We start from the raw sequence: 19,682 nt of genomic DNA, 5'->3' as shown, positions 1-19,682 counted from the left end.
ACATGAAGTACTTCATATTGGGAAAACTTCTAGTCAGTTACATAATAGTTAAAAGTTAATAGTGCCTATACCTGATTGCCGATCGGTTATCCATACTGTTCAAACTCCTGCATTTCACTGTCTACAACTGCCTTACACACCTACCTCAAACTATATTCTGCATACCGGTATACGTCTGTATGATAGCATGTGCAATAATATATATAATGTGTACTATATCCCCCCCCACCCCACCAGCCAACCTCCTCCAATGTACAGTTTTTTCATCAAATGTATACTCTCTTTTTTAGACTATTTTTGTACTGTATGTAAATCTGGTATGTCATAAATGTAGCAGTACTGTCTATCTGTATGTCCTATGTTATGATTAATTGAAAATGGGGGACCCTGATGTAAACAAGACGAAAGTCTTTCTCTGGTCTGCATCCCCTTAACAATTGTGTATTGAGCTGTACTGTATTGTACCCATTCTGTTGCATTAGTTAATAAAGTTTTCAATCAATCAATCCCTTACCTACTCTTATAGTTATACCACTGGTCAGTATGACTTATACCTGTAACACTGATGTACATACATCTGATATACTCCAGTTTAATCACTTTGTCCTTTCATATTGCACTTTACTGTTATATTTGTACTGTTCAGACGTCAACTTATTTTCTTTGTATAACGACAATGGATTTAAACCTATTGAGGAAATGTATAACCATGTCTATTATGATGAGTTAAATGCAGGTCCTCTCCACATAGTCATTCTGTTTTAGTTTCGACCTGGGAGGAACTGACTGAACTAATATTATGACAGGCAAATCACCTGGTAGAAGCAAAACTTTTCTCCACATAAATATTCTATATGGAATTCCAAAAAATATACACAAACTAAAGCTAGTTTCAATATCAATCTTGATCTAGAAAAGCAGCTTTTAACAGGCAGCATTATTTTGAATAACTGATTAAGTCCATAACTCCATTGCTGTCTTGTATACTGTTAGAATTGCATAGCTGTAGTTTGGACAATAATAATGGAGAAAGTAAAACACATGATCATAGTATTAATTATGATATATACTGTACCTCATAATTGGGCTAACTTCTAAGTCAGTTAAATTATAGTGAAATGAACTCATTTAGCACTGAACAACCACTTTGATGAACAGCGCGATCATGAGCATAATAGGAATAACTCTCTCAGGACAGAGTGGGTGGCTCTTAAAAGAGCCTTTGGGTTAATCTTCAGTGAACAGGGTAGTTTACTTGGAGCTAGTGTACTTGGTCACAGCCTTGGTACCCTCAGACACAGCGTGCTTCGCCAGCTCACCGGGCAGCAGCAGACGCACAGCGGTCTGGATCTCCCTGGAAGTGATGGTGCGACGCTTGTTGTAGAGAGCCAGGCGCGAGGCTTCTCCAGCGATGCGCTCGAAGATGTCGTTAACGAAGGAGTTCATGATCCCCATGGCCTTGGAGGAAACGCCGGTGTCGGGATGAACCTGCTTCAGGACTTTGTAAATGTAGATCGCATAACTCTCCTTCCTGGACTTTCTGCGCTTCTTGCCTCCCTTGGCAGCGGTCTTGGTGACGGCTTTCTTGGAGCCCTTCTTGGGCGCTGGCTTGGCTGGTTCAGGCATATTCGACGGCTTATCAGAATCGAATGGTGACGGTCGCTTACGGTTTCCTGCCTTATTTATAGGAGGTTGATGCAAATAGTGCTGCGTGGCTTCTACGATACGATTGGTCGGGCGTGGCGCACGTATGTAAACCTAATATAAGTTAAGTTCTCATTTAGCCAGTAGAGGGCAGAAGAGTTTCAGCCATGAGTTTGTTCTGCTTTACTCTCTTAAAAAAAACTCCAACATTTTGGGAAATTAGCTTATTTAACACTCTTCCCTGGAGTTAGACATACATGCAAAAAGTACCTGGCGGAAAAAAAATCTAATCTACGAATTCCAATCTGGCTTCAGAACGTCCCACTCCACTGACACATGCTCCTCTATTTGAACGACCACATCAAACAAGAGGTGGACGCTGGCAAATACTGCGGCATGGTCATGCTGGACCTACAAAAGGCCTTCGACACTGTCAATCACTCCATTCTAATGGACAAGCTAAAAGCAATTGGTTTTGATAGCTTATCAGTGAGCTGGATGCAATCCTACCTGGAGGGGAGAGAACAGATGGTAGAGGTAAAGGGCACTCTATCCCCCCCCTCACAGTGAGCTGTGGTGTTCCACAAGGAAGCATACTAGGACCGCTACTCTTCCTAATTTATGCAAATGACATGTCGTCAGCCTGTGACTGCAACTTGTTCCTGTTTGCGGACGACTCAGCCCTGCTGGTCTCTGACAAGAACAAATTGCAGGTTGAAAAAACCCTCAGCACGGAACTAGGCAATCGCTGGGCATCGCTCAGGGTGGTGTGCTGCCCAACATCCAGGCTGTCCTTCTGCCCAAGAAGACCGAGAAGGCTGCCAAGAAGTAAATTATTTAGCCTCTTCGACAAACCCCACAAAGGCTCTTTTCAGAGCCACCCACATATTACAGAGGAAAGCAATACTCCTACACATCTAGAACTGCCTATTATAAGTTAAATGTATACTGTCCTCTCCACATACAGTTTCGACCTGGGAGTAGCTAATAATGACATCACCTCTTAAGGAATAAGTTTAATCGGAATTCCATATAGGATATCTGTGGAGAAAATGTTTGCTTCTACAATAAGTGCCTTGTTTGACTCCTCATATTTACATTAGTCGAGAGCGTTCCAGCCAAATTAGTTTTAATTTCACTATTTTAGATCAGATTAGATTAAAATGCATTGTCACATAGTACAACGAAAATAAATTGTCGTCTTTCTAGAGTATAAATAACACTAAAGTGCAATAGGATTAAACTGAAGTATAATAAATTAGTACTATACCGAGTATTGTAATAATGCTGATCAGATGTATGTACATTGTTATAGGTATAAATACACTATGGTAGTAAGTCATACTGACCAGTGGTATAAGGTAGGTTATATAAAAAAGATGATATGTAGGTGTATTCAGACATAAGTGGATTTATATATATACTATACATGCACACAAGAGTTACATGGGTAGAATATAGGTCAAATTGTGCAAGTATAGCTGTGTGGCTTCTTGTATACGATTGGTTGAGAGGCTTTGTCGCACATTTCCCACGCACAGGAAACTATTTGCGCGCAAAGCCATAATAACCCAACTATATTCTCTTAGCAAAACTCCATAGCCACACTTGATATTAACTAAGCCAAGCAATAATCGACATGAAACTGCATTTTTCCAAGAGACTGATTTTGTGCACCTTGAAAGCGCAATGTACAGTTTCTACGTCAAATGTAATGCATCCCCTTAACAATTGTATGTATTGAGCTGTACTGTACCCATTCTGCAATCTGTTAATAAAGTTTTCAATCAAACAATAGCTCTCTTGGTGACATCTGTCACTGCTTTGACTTACAATATATATATATACACACACACATTCATATACACATCTGTCTGTACATACCTGCATATACTCCTTTTTACATGTATTTGGCATAACTTTTAATCATGGAAATGCCAGTATACATTTATAAGGTGAGAGATGTTTTCTGATGGTGCTGAGTCGTCTCCATGAGCAGGTGTCCTCTTGTTTGGGCTATTTATTACTGATCATAAACAGATGACACAGACCGACATGATCTCACCATGAGCTACATGTATCGGTACCTCACTGTGGTACAAGATAATAATACAAGTATGACTCTGACAACATAGTATGTTTCATTCCTTCAGCTATTTCTTCTGAGTGTATCAACAATGTAGCTGGCAGCCTACTGCACCACATTCTAAGATCCTTTACTTCACAATGAGTTGAGCCCTAACAATAGAGGCCTGTATATCTGACCTATAGGCTAAACACAAACTGTAATGTTTGTGTTGTTCTGTTTCTTCCAGCATGGCTGCCTGTAACCGTTGGTAACCACTTTCAAAAGAAAATGCCTAATTTGTGTGCAGTGGTAGTCGGTAAAACACTGCTGAAAAGCATGATATTACTATTCCGTTGTGACTTCTTCATAACATTCAGTAATAAGACACAACATGGTCACTATGTGTTGATATGATAATCTATACATAAAATGTATACATAGCAACCATTCCATTGCCTTTACTACACAAACATTCCGTGCAAGGCCTCTTTTGTGGAAATGCAGAACATGTTGATATGGTGCATTTATGTTTGGTGATATGATGATTCATTATGAATCTACTATGTCTATTTAAACTATTGAAATCTAATTAAAATAGACCAATGCAGTTATTATTTATTGTGCTAAGTGTTCAGTGTAGCAGATTTAAATCAGAAAACACAGCAGATCAGCAATGCCCAAAAAGCATGTATTGTCAACAAGCATGCAGCAGTCTAAAGTACACAACAAACTAGTCCCCCACCCCCAAAAGGAAAATGTAGCTACGTTTCTTGTGTGAGTTATGAAATGTTTTGCAACATTAATTAATTAAATGTTAGTTGTAATCAATATAGGCCACGTGAAACCTTCCACTGATCTAAGGTGGTGATCATCCCTCATACGAAGTCGAGGTGACCCACGCTACAGGCCACCAGCAACAGTGTGTTTACCAACACCGGAAAAGCATCCATTTAAAACAAAACGCGTCACCCTTGATTACTATTCTTGCTCCCAGTCTCTAGTCAGGTAGCTCGGCTCGCTGGAAAACGAGATTATGTCTGATTATAATGCAATCTAAAGAATTGTGAGACATAAATAACAGAGAAAGGTATAGCTGCGCACCATGGTGAAGGCGCAAATTGGTGGTTTGAAGCGTCCACAAACACACCAGGGGTCTCCAAATGGTTTAATTCTGATGGCACATATTTCTGCTTGCTGACCCATTTGGCGTTAAATTCCTGCAATATTCATAGTTGTGTATTTGAGCTCTTTTTTGGCGAGGAGAAAACACAAGCGGCAGAGCATTTTGGCAGCACAGAGGAGGACAGGGTGGGTTGAGTCTACATGGCTCTCATGTAGTGTTTAAGACCAGCCCTCTGACTGAGCTTCAATATCATAATTCTACTTGTGTTGAATCTGAGACAGAACGAGAGAAGATGGCAGAAGTCGCTCCAGCTCCAGCTCCCGCCGCTCCGGCTAAGGCCGCTAAGAAGAAGGCAGCTCCCAAACCCAAGAAGGCAGGTCCCAGCGTCAGTGACCTGGTCGTCGAGGCAGTATCTGCTTCTAAAGAGAGGAGCGGTGTGTCTCTGGCTGCCGTAAAGAAGGCTCTGGCTGCCGGCGGCTATGACGTGGACAAGAACAAGGCCCGCGTTAAGACCGCTGTCAAGAGTCTGGTGACAAAGGGAACCCTGGTCCAGGTCAAGGGTACCGGAGCCTCCGGCTCTTTCAAGATCAACAAGGCTGAGGTTAAAGCCAAAAAGCCCGCAAAGAAAGTCGCTCCGAAAGCCAAGAAGCCAGCAGCCAAGAAAACTGTCGTGGCCAAAAAGCCTGCGAAGGCAGCAACGAAGAAGCCTGCTGCCGCCAAGAAGTCTCCCAAGAAAGTCAAGAAGGTAGCGGCCAAGAGCCCCAAGAAGGTAGCGGCCAAGAGTCCCAAGAAGGTAGCAGCCAAGAGCCCAAAGAAGGTGAAAAAGCCCGCTGCGCCCAAGAAGGCCCCAGCTAAGAAGGCTGCCAAGCCAATAGCAGCTAAGAGAGGAGCTCCCAAGAAGAGATAAGCATTTAAACAGAACATTGTCTTTAATTCAACAAAAGGCTCTTTTAAGAGCCACTCACCACTTTCATGAAAAGCAATATTGTACTCTAGTGTGTGTGGAAGTGAAGGGGGCTTATCGAAGTATATAACTTGGTATTACTTTTGGCATGGTTGATTTCCACGAGTTACTTTCGGCACGGCAACAAAGCAAACGCAGCTTTATATATTATATAAATATGGAGGATATACCACAACAATATATATATAAAATATAGATCAGATATAGGTTCTTAATTGGATAATGTTGATTGTTAAGTCCGGTTTGATTAGTGGGTCCTAACGCAGATACTTTACCGCAACAAGTTGAGCCCTTTATTGTGGAAATACATAAATTGCTATCATTATGGTGCATTTAAGTCCGTGCGTAAATGACCGCTATGACACTTTTTGAATGACTACGGCTGATGGCCCATTAGTGGACACATCAGATTAATGAGCTCAACAAAGGCCCAACAATTGTGGAAACTAATTGCTGTCCTTATGTTTGTGCATGCTGTAATCTATATATAACCCTTACTATTTATACCGCTGTCCAGTATGATTTACCCATATCGTTTTTTCAAATTAATAATCACTGCTATGACATGCCATTTTATCATTGTATATTATATCGTTAAGCCTTCAAACAGACAGACAATACATTAAACGTTTACTTATAACCAGCACTGTACAAGTGTACCCATTAGTGGACAGTCAAATGTTATGCATTATGTGTTTATAGTCTTACATATGTCCGAGGAAACAACCTAAGTTACACAACCAAACTGTATTTTGAGAAACGGAAATATTGCATTTTCAAGAAGAGGTGGGTGGCTCTGAAAAGAGCCTTTGTGGAGTTTGTCGAAGAGGCTAAATAATTTACTTCTTGGCAGCCTTCTCGGTCTTCTTGGGCAGAAGGACAGCCTGGATGTTGGGCAGCACACCACCCTGAGCGATGGTCACTCCTCCCAGCAGTCTGTTGAGCTCCTCGTCGTTACGCACGGCCAGCTGCAGATGACGGGGGATGATACGACTCTTCTTGTTGTCACGGGCAGCGTTTCCAGCCAACTCCAGGATCTCAGCGGTCAGATATTCCAGCACAGCCGCCAGATAAACCGGGGCACCGGCTCCAACACGATGAGCATAGTTGCCTTTACGCAGCAGTCTGTGGACACGACCCACGGGGAACTGAAGCCCGGCACGAGAGGAGCGAGTCTTGGACTTAACTCTGGCCTTTCCTCCGGTCTTTCCTCTTCCAGACATGTTTATTATTCTGTTTCGCTAAACGAGTTAGAAAATGAATGCAGCGAGTTGGAGAGTAACCTTTTATAGTCAGGCTTGTGTTTTCTCACCCAATCAGGAAAGACGTTTTGTTGGCGGTTTTTCCAAACGACCAGTCCTCCAATAACCTCGTTCCCAGTTGTATCTCCGTGAAGTCCTCCAATAACCCTGTGAGGTGTAGGCGGAGTAACGAGCTCACAGAGAGGAGACCAATCAGAAACTACTGCGCCTCCGCGTTAGTAATATAAGGCCAGAGTTTCGGCACGGCAGCGTATTATTCTTGTTCGATTGAAGAAATTATAGTTTCTCATAATGGCAAGAACTAAGCAGACCGCTCGTAAGTCCACCGGTGGCAAAGCCCCAAGGAAGCAGCTCGCCACCAAGGCTGCCCGTAAGAGCGCACCGGCTACCGGCGGCGTGAAGAAACCTCATCGTTACAGGCCCGGTACCGTGGCGCTGAGAGAGATCCGTCGTTACCAGAAGTCCACCGAGTTGCTGATCCGCAAGCTGCCTTTCCAGCGTCTGGTCAGAGAAATCGCCCAGGACTTCAAGACCGACCTGCGCTTCCAGAGCTCTGCTATCATGGCTCTTCAGGAGGCCAGTGAGGCTTATCTGGTCGGTCTGTTTGAGGACACCAACCTGTGCGCTATCCACGCCAAGAGGGTGACCATCATGCCCAAAGACATCCAGCTGGCCCGCCGCATCCGTGGAGAGCGTGCCTAAATAAGACTCCTCGTATATTCTCTACCAAAAGGCTCTTTTAAGAGCCACCTCAATAACTATGAAAGTATATTCCTTATTCAATTATATATATATATTACTCTTAAAAATTTACAAATATTTTGAACATTATGTATTAATAAAAAACATTAAATGTAAGCGTAAATCTTACTTTTATATATATGCTACTTGATAACCGCTTTATAAAAGCAATAGCTCACTTCGTGACATGCTGCTATTATATCACAGGGCTGTCAGCAAGACGCAGGGCTGAAATACTCCCCATAGCTGTGATATTGCTTAATTAACACAAGTCATTGTTGGCCTAATTGGTTACGATACCAAAAATATAAGCATATTCCCCATCACAAATACAGTCTGAATGGCCATATATCAAACGTGGAGAGAACTTTATTGTTGATGAAGAACAAAACCTCCTAAATGCATACAAAAAAAGGGGAAAACTTTATATCTGCACTTTGCGAGGCACTAATACCTGGTCGGTATTGTCAGTGTATACGGTGTGTACAGTGTTATTGTACATTGCTAACATACAGTTTATATATTGTATATTTTTAATCAACACTTCACATGTAAGACTATAGTGACAAGACCATCTCTTACATTCCAAGAGTATGTTTACTGCCGGACTGAGTGCAAGACAATTTACCTATGTGGACAATTGAAGGTATTTAAATAGTTTTGAGGTAAATTCACATACAATTTAATATTTTTTCATTTAATTTTTACTTTATTTATACAGGAAATGGTAAAAAAAAAGACATTTCACAATGTACATTTAAACTGTCCTGACTCAGTTACAAACAGTTTTTCAGCAGGTTCCTGTTGCACATGAAACAATAATTTAAATACAAAACAAATAGGCAGTTGCACTACATACAATCATATAATCCTGACAAAGACATTGCATTATAGTCATTGTGGACAGCAAGGTCAAACATACAGTCATAGCAGTAAATACAAATCGACAGTATCAACGAGATTAAGACCTATATGAAAGAGTCAGATCAATGATTACAGATGTGTTCTAGCATCAGATGTTGTTTGTAGGCCTATTTGAAATGTGAGATGGAGCTTATTGCTCTGATGTGAAATGGGATCTCGTTCCAAATGTTAGTGTTTGTGTGGAAAAATTATCTTATTCCATAGTTATTTTTGTAAGCCGGTACTGGAATGAGTGCATGTGAGATTGATATTGTGATGCGTTCTTGACTTGTATTGTGTTTTGGGAGTAAAGCTGCTGTGAGTGTTGGGGAAGAGTTATTTATGAGCATAAAATATAATTAGTGGCTAGATTTTTTTGTGTAGTTCTGAAAAGTTGTAGCAGAGGAGTGTGAGAGGGCAGTTCAGTGGTGAGTACAGGGTGGACATTTACCATGAATTGTATAAGCGCTATTGTAAAGTTCAATTTCACCATGGAAGTCAATGGAGAGAGGAGGCTAACATTGGGGAGTTGTGTTCCTGACAGCACAAACATCAATAGTCATAATAATCTGTTTATAACATGGTGGTTACAATGTTGAGACTAGTTTAAACTAGTCTCCAGTTAGTTGACCTGGATGTTGTGGTACAACCAGGAGACTGGATCAATATAGAGTCTTAAGCACATGTTTACTTTTATTGAACAAATATATTTACTTTTGATTATATATATAATATATAGTGTAGGTCTAGGATACTTTAATACTTGTATGTATACTTTTACTTGATTAGAAACTATTAAAATGAGAAGTACTTTAAATTGAGGACTTTTTGCAGTACTATTCTATTAGTGTATTTGTACTTTTGCTCAATACTTTTCCCAGCACTGCCAAATAATAAACCAAAATATTGTCAATGTGTACATTTTCTTATCATTCCCTTTTTACCCACGGTGAGAGAGATGCATGTTTCATTAGCTTTACACACGTGCGCCACGCCCAACCAATCGTATCGTAGAAGCCACGCAGTACTATTTGCATCGACCTCCTATAAATAAGGCAGGAAACGTAAGCAACCGTCCGTCACCATTCGATTCTGATAAGCCGTCGAATATGCCTGAACCAGCCAAGCCAGCGCCCAAGAAGGGCTCCAAGAAAGCCGTCACCAAGACCGCTGCCAAGGGAGGCAAGAAGCGCAGAAAGTCCAGGAAGGAGAGTTATGCCATCTACATTTACAAAGTCCTGAAGCAGGTTCATCCCGACACCGGCGTTTCCTCCAAGGCCATGGGGATCATGAACTCCTTCGTTAACGACATCTTCGAGCGCATCGCTGGAGAAGCCTCGCGCCTGGCTCTCTACAACAAGCGTCGCACCATCACCTCCAGGGAGATCCAGACCGCTGTGCGTCTGCTGCTGCCCGGTGAGCTGGCGAAGCACGCTGTGTCTGAGGGAACCAAGGCTGTGACCAAGTACACTAGCTCCAAGTAAACTACGCTGTTCACTGAAGATTAACCCAAAGGCTCTTTTAAGAGCCACCCACTCTGTCCTGAGAGAGTTATTCCAATAATCTCATGATCGCGCTGTTTATCAAAGTGGTTATTGAGTGCCGGGTATTTCATTTTTAAAATTCTCCATTTAAAAAATGTCCTACATTTCGTTTGTACAGGTATTATGGTAGGGGGGTGTCTGTTGGGAGATGGAATTGTATATCTTAATTATTGATTAATAAATGACTAGCAACTGTAATCATAGTTTGGATGGCTATTAAGTTGCAAATTATATATTTACTAGTCAAAATCTTGTGATTTTTAGGTTGTTGACAAGTAGCTAGATTGGATAGAATTCTAGCTTGTACATCACAATTATACAGTAAATGAATATCACCTGCTGTATTAGAACCCTGATCAATAATACATTATTGGTCTTTATAATACACATGGATAACGTTTATTTTAGCATTTTCAAAGTTGAAATGCTATTCGAAAAATAATAATTATAATGAAAAAGATGAACCACCCCATACCTACGTTAAATGTTAAATACATTATTACAACAACAATAAGCTTTTATTTGACATCAAACTCTAGCAATCTGAAGTCTAAAATATGACTTCATAAGTAACCCTCAGCAATACAGATCATCTCCGGTCCCCTCTCCCATGTTTAGCAGGATACACAGCCTCCACATCTGGCTGAAAGGTTACTCTGCTCATCAGGCATCCCCTGTGGTTTGGACTTCAACAAATGCACTGATACACCACACCATGCTCTCTCCACTCGTAATGTTAATGCTTCAAATCTAGTCACAATTTCTCTAGATGTGTTTCTGTCATACAACCAGTGGCGGCTGGCCACTAGTGGCGCTCGGGCGCCGACCCCCCTGGTTAACCCTGGTTATAAGAGAGAAGAACAAGAAATCTTTTTTTTTGTTTTTTGTTTTATAGCCCTATAAATAATATAAACATGTTTAAAATGAATAATATTTACTCATTTTAAGTATGTTTGTGTTTCCAATGCACAATATAACGTTAATATATCAAATATAAATAATCGTTTTCCTGAACAGTAAGTGACTCACTGTCTGTAGCCGCATTTCTCCTAGCCGTATTTCTCTCGTCTCGGGCTAGACGCAATAGCGCTCTGAGTGCGCGTGCACGCCGTGCACTGTTTCATCGCTGTATCAGTCAAAGCCAATCAGTGCGTAACGCGCTGTGCGTTGAAATATGATGGAAGCCGGGCGCGATTTGAAGCGGTCTAAGCAGCAGCGTCTATAATTTCCTTAGCCGCATTTCTCGGAGACGCTCTCTCTGATTGGCCAACGCCAGTTTCAGTTTCGATAGACAGTATGCTGTTGTTTTGTTGTGATGCAGCTATTTGTCTTAGAGCGTGACGGCAAGTTCTTTCGACGGTTAAGCCTAGGCACTCTTTCAAAGTTGGTTAAGGTTAGAGTTTGTCTTAGAGCATGGCGATAGAACACCAGGTAGTTTGCAGGCTATTTTGACACGGAAATGGACAAAGGGACACAGCTCTTCACTCACACTCTTGTTGGCTAACAACAAGCTATAATTATATGGATGCAGTGTGCCGGACATGCATGGACAATGGACATCAACACAGTCTGGACAGTGGAGTGGATATACTTTATCAAGCCTTTCTGCCTGCTGCCAACTTAACAACAAGGTAGAATTGCGATATCTCTGTCTCTCTCTCTCTCTCTCGCTCTCTCAACACAGCGTGTTAATTTCGCTGTGGCCGGGTATTGCATAATGGCTGAATGAATGAATGGTAACTTGTTTAAAATGACTATATATATGTGTTCATTATTGATTTGATGATCATACGTGTACTAATGTAGTATGCATCAATTAACTGGACTTAATGTTGGTAACGTTATGAGTCCGTATTCGCTTGGCCAGCTTGCGACCACCCAGATGTAGTTCATACCGGCCGCCACTGCATACAACATAAAATCACAGATTTGGGCCTAACTTTTCTGAGCAGTATTTACCAATAAGGGCACTTTTGATCAAACTGATCAGCAGCTCAATTGTTTCTTTTGTGTTTCATGAGGTGCTCTGAATCCATTTTATTTTCTGTTTTACCATTGTACCAGTCATATAAATTATTTACCATAATAATAATCACAAGGTGCTCTTTTTTTCTTTTCTTACCATGGTACCAGTCATTATATAAATGATGTACCATGGTACAGCCATAGTAAATGTAATGGAACCATTAATAACATGGTATAGTCCATTTTAAAACCATGATATCAATGGTACATGGCATAATTTTGTATCATAGGAATGCCAGGATACATTTTTGTAAGAGATGTTTACTGATGTTTACATCTTCATATCAGGAAGGCAGCAGGACCGGACGGCATACCCGGCCGCGTCCTAAAAGTCTGTGCCGACCAACTGGCCCCGGTATTCACTGACATATTTAACCTGTCCTTAGAACAGGCTGTCATCCCCACCTGCCTGAAGAAGTCCACTATTATCCCTGTACCCAAAAAATCCAAGCCTGCTTGCCTCAACGACTACCGCCCTGTAGCTCTCACCTCCATAGCCATGAAGTGCTTTGAGAAGCTAGTAAAGGGCTACATCTGCTCCTCCCTCCCCATCAGGGGCGTTTTTAGGGTTAGAAAACATTGGGGGCTTCAGCCCGGGGGGGTGGAGAGGGGGGTCAGCCCGGGGGGGTGGAGAGGGGGGTCAGCCCCCCCCCCTTTAGAGTAATTAGAGATGAATACTGAATAACTAGAATCATTAGAGGTTCTCAAAGTGAGGTCCAGGTCCATAAGAGGGATCTGGGCAGTCCCCATAGAAAATTCAAAGTTAACAGGACCAAATCATCAGTTTCTTATTTATTTAGCCAGATAAAACATTGATCTGGTCCAAGAAGCCCCAACAGGAGTACAAATATACATATATACACATATATATACATAAATATATATATAATATATATACATATACTGTACATACATACACATATACACCAATAACAAAATAAAAACACAGTTAAGAATCATACACATAAGCAAATAAACAAACAAACAAACATATGCACAGCCTATGTACAAAATAAATAAACAGTTCATCTCTAGTCTTTACAGTTTTCTTCAATTGCATAGTTTCAAGTTTCTTTAATAGTTGTCATACAGAAGTACAGAATACTTTTATACAAAATGCTTCTTACTGTTACGCTCCAGAGACTGTGCAAGACAAGATAAGCATGAAATAAAATAACATAGTATAGCATGTAAATTAGAAGTAAAAAAAATGAGGTCACAGTGTTCAGTATAGACATATGTACAATGTTCGATGCAGAATAGACTTAACTGAGTTACCATATAATATACAATACTGTGCAGTGTACTAATACAATACTATATAGTGCAAGGCAGAAATGGGATGAGGTGCAATTTAGGTACAATTTACAGTGGGTGTACGAGTTGTAGTGCAAATCCTTTATCAATAAATATAAAGTGTGTTTGTGTGGTTTAAGTGAGTGTGTGCGTGTTGGTGTGTGTGCTGTGTGCATTTGATGGTTGTTGCATAGTGTTTATTGTTCGTTTAGCAGCCTGATGGCCTGGGGATAGAAGCTTCTTCTGAGTCTTTCTGTGCTCGCCTTAAGACTCCGGTATCGCTTGCCTGACCGCAGCAGTTCAAAGAGGTAGTTGTTCGGGTGGCTCGAGTCCTTAATAATTCTCTTAGCCTTCCCCCTGCACCGCTTGTTGTAAATGTTCTGGAGGGTGGGAAGCCCCCCTCCAATTGTGCGTTCGGCTGAACGTGTCACTCTTTGTAGTCTGCTACGGTCTTGTGCAGTGCTATTCCCAAACCAGGAGGTGATGTTGCCAGTCAGGATGCTCTCTATTGTACATGAGTAGAAGTTCCTAAGGATCTTCTGACTGACTTGGAACTTCCCTAGGCGCCTGAGGAAGTAGGGGTGTTGTCGTGCCTTCTTCACAACACTGTCAATGTGTGTGGTCCATGTCACGTCCTCGGATATGTGGGCTCCGAGGTACTTGAAACTGTTCACTCTCTCAACCGGTGCCCCGTCGATGCTGAGGGGGCTGTAGTCCTTGACCCCCGACCTCCTGAAGTCCACAATCATCTCTTTTGTTTTGCTGACATTCAGGGAAACCACCCAACCACCTCCAATGTACAGTTCCCCCCACCCCCTCCTACCCAACCTCCTCCAATGTACAGTTTCTTTGTCAAATGTATATACTCTCTTTTTTTTCACAAACGATATTGTATTTGTAAATCTGGTATGTCATAAATATATAGATGTAGCAGTATTGTCTATCTGTATGTCATGTGTGTCATATATGTTATGATGAATTGAAAATGGGGGACCCTGATGTAAACAAGACGAAAGTCTTTCTCTGGTCTGCATCCCCTTATTGAGCCGTACTGTATTGTACCCATTCTGCAATATGTTAATAAAATGTTCAATAAATCAATCAATATTTAACAGATTGCAGAATGGGTACAATACAGTACGGCTCAATACACACAATTGTTAGTTAAGGGGATGCAGACCAGAGAAAGACGTTTGTCTTGTTTACATCAGGGTCCTCCATTTCCATTTAGAAACATCTCTTACAAAAATGTATCCTGACTATACCATGTTATAACCATGTTATTAATGGTTCCATTACATTTACTATATGGCTGTACCATGGTCAATAATTTATATGACTGGTACCATGGTAAAACAGAAAATATTTTTTTTGTAAAAGCAGATTCAGAGCACCTTGTGAAACATAAAAGCAACTATTGAGCTGCTGATCAGTTTGATCAAAAGTGTCCTTATTAGTAAATACTGTTCAGAAAAGTTAGGCCCTAATCTGTGATTTTATGTTGTATGACAGAAACACATCTAGAGAAATTGTGACTAGATTTGAAGCATTAACATTACGAGTGGAGAGAGCATGGTGTGGTTATCAGTGAATTTGTTGAAGTCCAAACCACAGGGGATGCCTGTTGAGCAGAGTAACCTTTGAGCCAGATGTGGAGGCTGTGTATCCTGCTAAACATGGAGGGAGAGGGGACCGGAGATGATCAGTATTGCTGAGGGTTACTTATGAAGTCAGATTTTAGACTTCTGATTGCTGAAGACTGAAACATAGTTTCTCATAATGGCCAGAACTAAGCAGACCGCTCGTAAGTCCACCGGTGGCAAAGCCCCAAGGAAGCAGCTCGCCACCAAGGCTGCCCGTAAGAGCGCACCCGCTACCGGCGGCGTGAAGAAACCTCATCGTTACAGGCCCGGTACCGTGGCGCTGAGAGAGATCCGTCGTTACCAGAAGTCCACCGAGTTGCTGATCCGCAAGCTGCCTTTCCAGCGTCTTGTCAGAGAAATCGCCCAAGACTTCAAGACCGACCTGCGCTTCCAGAGCTCTGCTGTCATGGCTCTTCAGGAGGCCAGCGAGGCTTATCTGGTCGGTCTGTTTGAGGACACCAACCTGTGCGCCATCCACGCCAAAAGGGTGACTATCATGCCCAAAGACATCCAGCTGGCCCGCCGCATCCGCGGAGAGCGCGCTTAAATCGACCTGTTGACTAGTTGTCCCCCTAAAGAGGGCTCTTAAAAGAGCCACCTCAATAATCATGAATGAGCCCCATTTCCTCATTTTAACTATGTTCTGGTTCCACGTGGATGAAGTTGTTGATGTGTAATACGTTCGTTTCACGACCATCGTAGCTCAATACAAAGTAACTAGGATGATGATGAATCGTTTCTTTTCTGTCCTTGTCTACAGACAAATCAAAAACATGTGTGGACTCAAAAGGAAAAGAAAAAATCACAAATGTACATATTCAAAGCAAACTCGCACACAAAATCCAAACTCAATGACAGAAAAAAGGAATTGGCTGAAGCACATGCTTATTTTTGCCTATCCTTTACAATTCTTAAAAACTAAATATACTTTAATATACAAAATTAAAATATGATGCAAGATATACCTTTTCTTTTTAAGAGAAATAAATGTTTGATGTTTTACTCAACTGTACTCCTGAATTATTTTATTCATAACTTGAGACTGCAAAACGTAATATTGAAGTCATACATTCATATTCAGTTTTCTCGGATCCATTAGTTCATCTAATACACTGCTGACAAATAAATTACCTATATGGTTAAAAATAAATACAATCCGGATTATCATTGTTTGCCCCAGAGCCTTGTCTGGAGTTAATTTTGGTTGAGCCTGCATGCTTTCCCCATTTCCAAAATGGCTTCGTCAGTGTGGTCCGGTACTGTCCATGGTGCTGAAATAGCGACGTTTACATTCGACATTGAGAGCATTCCAGCCAAATTAGTGTTTTAATTTCACTATTTTAGATCAGATTAGATTAACATGAATTGTCATTATACAGCACAAGTATAGTACAACGGAAACAAATTGGTGCCTAACTAGAGTACAAATGTAACAATAAAGTGCAATAGGATTAAACTGGAGTATATATAAATTACTAGTGCTGATCAGATGTATGTACAGTGTTACAGGTATAAAGACACTATGGTAGTAAGTCATACTGACCAGTGCAAGGTAAAGGATATATAAAAAGATGATATGCAGGTGTATTAAGACATAAGTGGATAGATATACTATACATGCAGTGTATGCAGCATTATTGTACATGCTATCACACAAGAGTTACATGTGTAGAATATAGTTTGTGTAAGGCAGTAGGAAACAGAGTTCAGAGTTTGAACAGTATGGATAACATATCCTAGAGTATAGGATATTAACTATTCATTTAACTGATTAGAAGTTAGCCAATATGAAGTACCTTATGTATATAAGTATGACTCTGTCTCCATTGTTATTGTCCAAACTACAGCTATGAAATTCATAACTACAAGACAGCAATGGAGTTCTGGACTAAATCAGTCATTCAAAAATAATGCAGTGATGCTTCCTGTTAAAACCTGCTTTTCTAGATAGAAGATTGATATTGAAACCAAAATTGTATTGTGTCTAATTAGCACTAATACTCATTTATACACGTACTCCAGTTTAATCACTTATACATTGTATTTTGCACTTTACTTTTGTATTTGCACTGAAGTTATTTTTGTTGTACTGTACTTACCCTGTACGATGACAATACATTTTAATGTTAAAAAAAGACAGTCAGGAGTCTTTGAGAGGGTTCCAGGTGAGTGTTCATTTCACTATAATTTAACTGACTAGAAGTTAGCCCATTATGAGGTACAGTATATATCATAATTCATATTATGATCATGTGTTTTACTTTCTCCATTATTATTGCCCAAACTACAGCTATGAAATTCTAACATAACTACAAGACAGCAATGGAGTTCTGGACTAAATCAGTTATTCAAAATAATGCAGCAATGCTGCCTGTTAAAATATGCTTTTCTAGATATAACATTGACATTGAAACTAGCTGTAGTTTTTGTATAAACAAGGTTGGAACTTTAAAGGGGAAACGAAGAAATGTATTTAGCACATTATCTCACTAACATCCACTAACTGTTTTGCACACATTCATTTAGTTTGAGTTATTGGGAGTAAATTAGTTTGAATACCATTGGGGACATTGAATCTTTGTGTTGTTCATTAATGCTCAATGCAATTAAAAGGCAGCAGTCCATATAAAATGTTCTGGTATGTATAGCAGTATCTTCTAGACTGATATTAATAACAGGAACATAATTACATTCAATGTTAAATCACATCGTATTTAGATTTAAGTGTATCTAAATTATGTTTTATTCTTCTGGACTGGAATCGACTCATCTTCCAGAATATGAATCAAATGATGCAGTAACTGAACACTCAGCTCTACTTAACTGGTGCTGCTGCAATGTATCCAGGACACAAACATGTGACTTAGATTTGCTTCTATCCAGCATTAAACAATGCATTTATACGAGGGAATGTGCCATTTCAGGGATAGTAGTGGTTGGCTCTAAAAAGAGCCTTTTGTGTGTTTTAGACAGTAAAGCTTAAGACCTTCACTTCCTCTTGGCTGCCGTCCTCGTGGGCTTCGCTGCTTTGGGCTTGGCAGCCTTCTTCGCGGGGGCTTTCTTGGCTGCGGGCTTCTTCACGGCCTTCTTGGGGCTCTTGGCTGCCACCTTCTTGGGGCTCTTAGCTGCCACCTTCTTGGGGCTCTTAGCTGCCACCTTCTTGGGGCTCTTGGCTTTGACTGCAGGCTTCTTTGGAGACTTCTTAGCGGCAGGCTTTTTAGCAACAGCCTTCTTAGCAGCAGCAGGTTTCTTCACTGGCGCTTTCTTAGCTGCTTTCTTGACGGGCTTCTTGGCTTCAGCCTTGTTGATTTTGAAGGAGCCGGAGGCACCGGTACCCTTGAGCTGGACAAGAGTGCCCTTTAACACCAAGCTCTTCACAGCGGTCTTCACACGTGAATTATTCTTCTCCACGTCGTAGCCACCGGCAGCCAGAGCCTTCTTTACCGCAGCCAGGGACACGCCGCTCCTCTCTTTAGAGGCAGATACCGCCTCGAGGACGAGTTCTGCGGCGCTGGGACCTGATGCCTTCTTCGGCTTGGAGGCAGCTTTCTTCCTGGGGACTTTAGCCAGAGGGGCAGCGGCTGGAGCGACTTCTGCCATGGTTCTCTTCTATCGTCTGATCAACACGAAATGCAACAAAATAGTCCGAGCTGACTGGTAGTGGAGCTGGGACAGGGGGCTGGTCTTAAATACTACATGAGAGCCATGCAGACTCAACCCACCCTGTCTACAACTCTGCAGCTGAAAAGCTCTGCTACTTGTGTTTTCTTCTCGCCAAAACGGGCTAAAATACAAACGTGGGAACATAGTTGAAATCGAACACCTAATGGGTCAGTTAGCACAAGCATGTCCCATTAGGTTAAAACCATCTGGAGAGCCGTGGTTAGTTTGGACACGTTCCAAAGCTCTCCTTTCCGTCGTCACATGGTGCAGTGAGCAGCAACTTGTCTCAGTATTTTGCTTTTAAAATGGTTTAAATGTCATTATAATCCAGTACTCGTTCCCCGGTGAGTCGAGCTGCCTGGTGATGGACTGGCAGTAAAACAAGGCATCTGGTGTCATGCTTTTGGTTATAAACTTGTACTTTCTCAGTGCTGGTAAACACAGTCATTGCTGGCGTCGGCATGATATGTGTTACCTCGTCTTCTGTGGAAGATTACCACTTCTGTGGAAGGCTTTATGTAGCTCATGATGAATTAAATCTACAGTTACTTTTATGAAGATAAAAAAAAAAAATACACAAGGAAGGTACAATGTATCTTTCCTTTTGGGAGAGACTCGCCTATTAACACTTTGGGTGCCGGGAAACGCTTTACAGCGTCTTTCCCGGCCATGCTCAAGGTGCCGAGGACGCTGTACAGCGTCTTTGATCTGTTTACATCTTTTTTCGATTTTCCCCGTCTGAACTTCACCGCCGAGCTTTTGGAAGAAAATTTTAACCGGAAACTGCATTTCCTCTCAAATTTCAC

General features: G+C 41.3%; 7 protein-coding genes across 7 annotated transcripts in view; 4 read left to right on the top strand and 3 right to left on the bottom strand.

Moving 5' to 3' along the window:
* Nucleotides 1-1,251: 1,251 nt before the first annotated feature.
* On the bottom strand, nucleotides 1,252-1,626 carry LOC311230887 (histone H2B-like; the record flags this gene model as incomplete). The annotated part of the gene is made up of 1 exon (XM_084317276.1): nucleotides 1,252-1,626. The coding sequence occupies one exon, from the start codon at nucleotides 1,624-1,626 to the stop codon at nucleotides 1,252-1,254; it is 375 nt and encodes a 124-aa protein (XP_084173402.1).
* A 3,501-nt stretch (nucleotides 1,627-5,127) lies between these two features.
* LOC311230844 (uncharacterized protein) overlaps nucleotides 5,128-19,682 on the top strand; it is a gene marked incomplete at both ends in the record, with an annotated part of 512,928 nt that continues 498,373 nt past the window's right edge. The window contains one exon of the mRNA XM_084317233.1: nucleotides 5,128-5,679. Within this exon, the coding sequence (XP_084173359.1) occupies nucleotides 5,128-5,679 (552 nt within the window). The remainder of the gene's footprint in view (nucleotides 5,680-19,682) is intronic.
* Nucleotides 6,639-7,022, bottom strand: LOC311230718 (histone H2A-like; the record flags this gene model as incomplete). The annotated part of the gene is made up of 1 exon (XM_084317077.1): nucleotides 6,639-7,022. The coding sequence occupies one exon, from the start codon at nucleotides 7,020-7,022 to the stop codon at nucleotides 6,639-6,641; it is 384 nt and encodes a 127-aa protein (XP_084173203.1).
* Nucleotides 7,353-7,763, top strand: LOC311230855 (histone H3.2-like; the record flags this gene model as incomplete). Its single annotated transcript, XM_084317244.1, has 1 exon — nucleotides 7,353-7,763. One exon carries the CDS (start codon nucleotides 7,353-7,355, stop codon nucleotides 7,761-7,763), a length of 411 nt encoding a protein of 136 aa, XP_084173370.1.
* Nucleotides 9,815-10,189, top strand: LOC311230876 (histone H2B-like; the record flags this gene model as incomplete). Its single annotated transcript, XM_084317263.1, has 1 exon — nucleotides 9,815-10,189. The coding sequence occupies one exon, from the start codon at nucleotides 9,815-9,817 to the stop codon at nucleotides 10,187-10,189; it is 375 nt and encodes a 124-aa protein (XP_084173389.1).
* LOC311230860 (histone H3.2) lies at nucleotides 15,350-15,760 on the top strand (the record flags this gene model as incomplete). The annotated part of the gene is made up of 1 exon (XM_084317248.1): nucleotides 15,350-15,760. One exon carries the CDS (start codon nucleotides 15,350-15,352, stop codon nucleotides 15,758-15,760), a length of 411 nt encoding a protein of 136 aa, XP_084173374.1.
* Nucleotides 18,202-18,813, bottom strand: LOC311230853 (histone H1-like; the record flags this gene model as incomplete). The annotated part of the gene is made up of 1 exon (XM_084317242.1): nucleotides 18,202-18,813. One exon carries the CDS (start codon nucleotides 18,811-18,813, stop codon nucleotides 18,202-18,204), a length of 612 nt encoding a protein of 203 aa, XP_084173368.1.

The sequence above is a fragment of the Notolepis coatsorum genome (assembly GCF_963971535.1).
Source record: "Notolepis coatsorum genome assembly, chromosome: 6".
NCBI lineage: Eukaryota > Metazoa > Chordata > Actinopteri > Aulopiformes > Paralepididae > Notolepis > Notolepis coatsorum.
The sequence above is the reverse complement of the archived record's forward strand: the minus strand, read 5'-3'. Positions and strand labels throughout refer to the sequence as shown.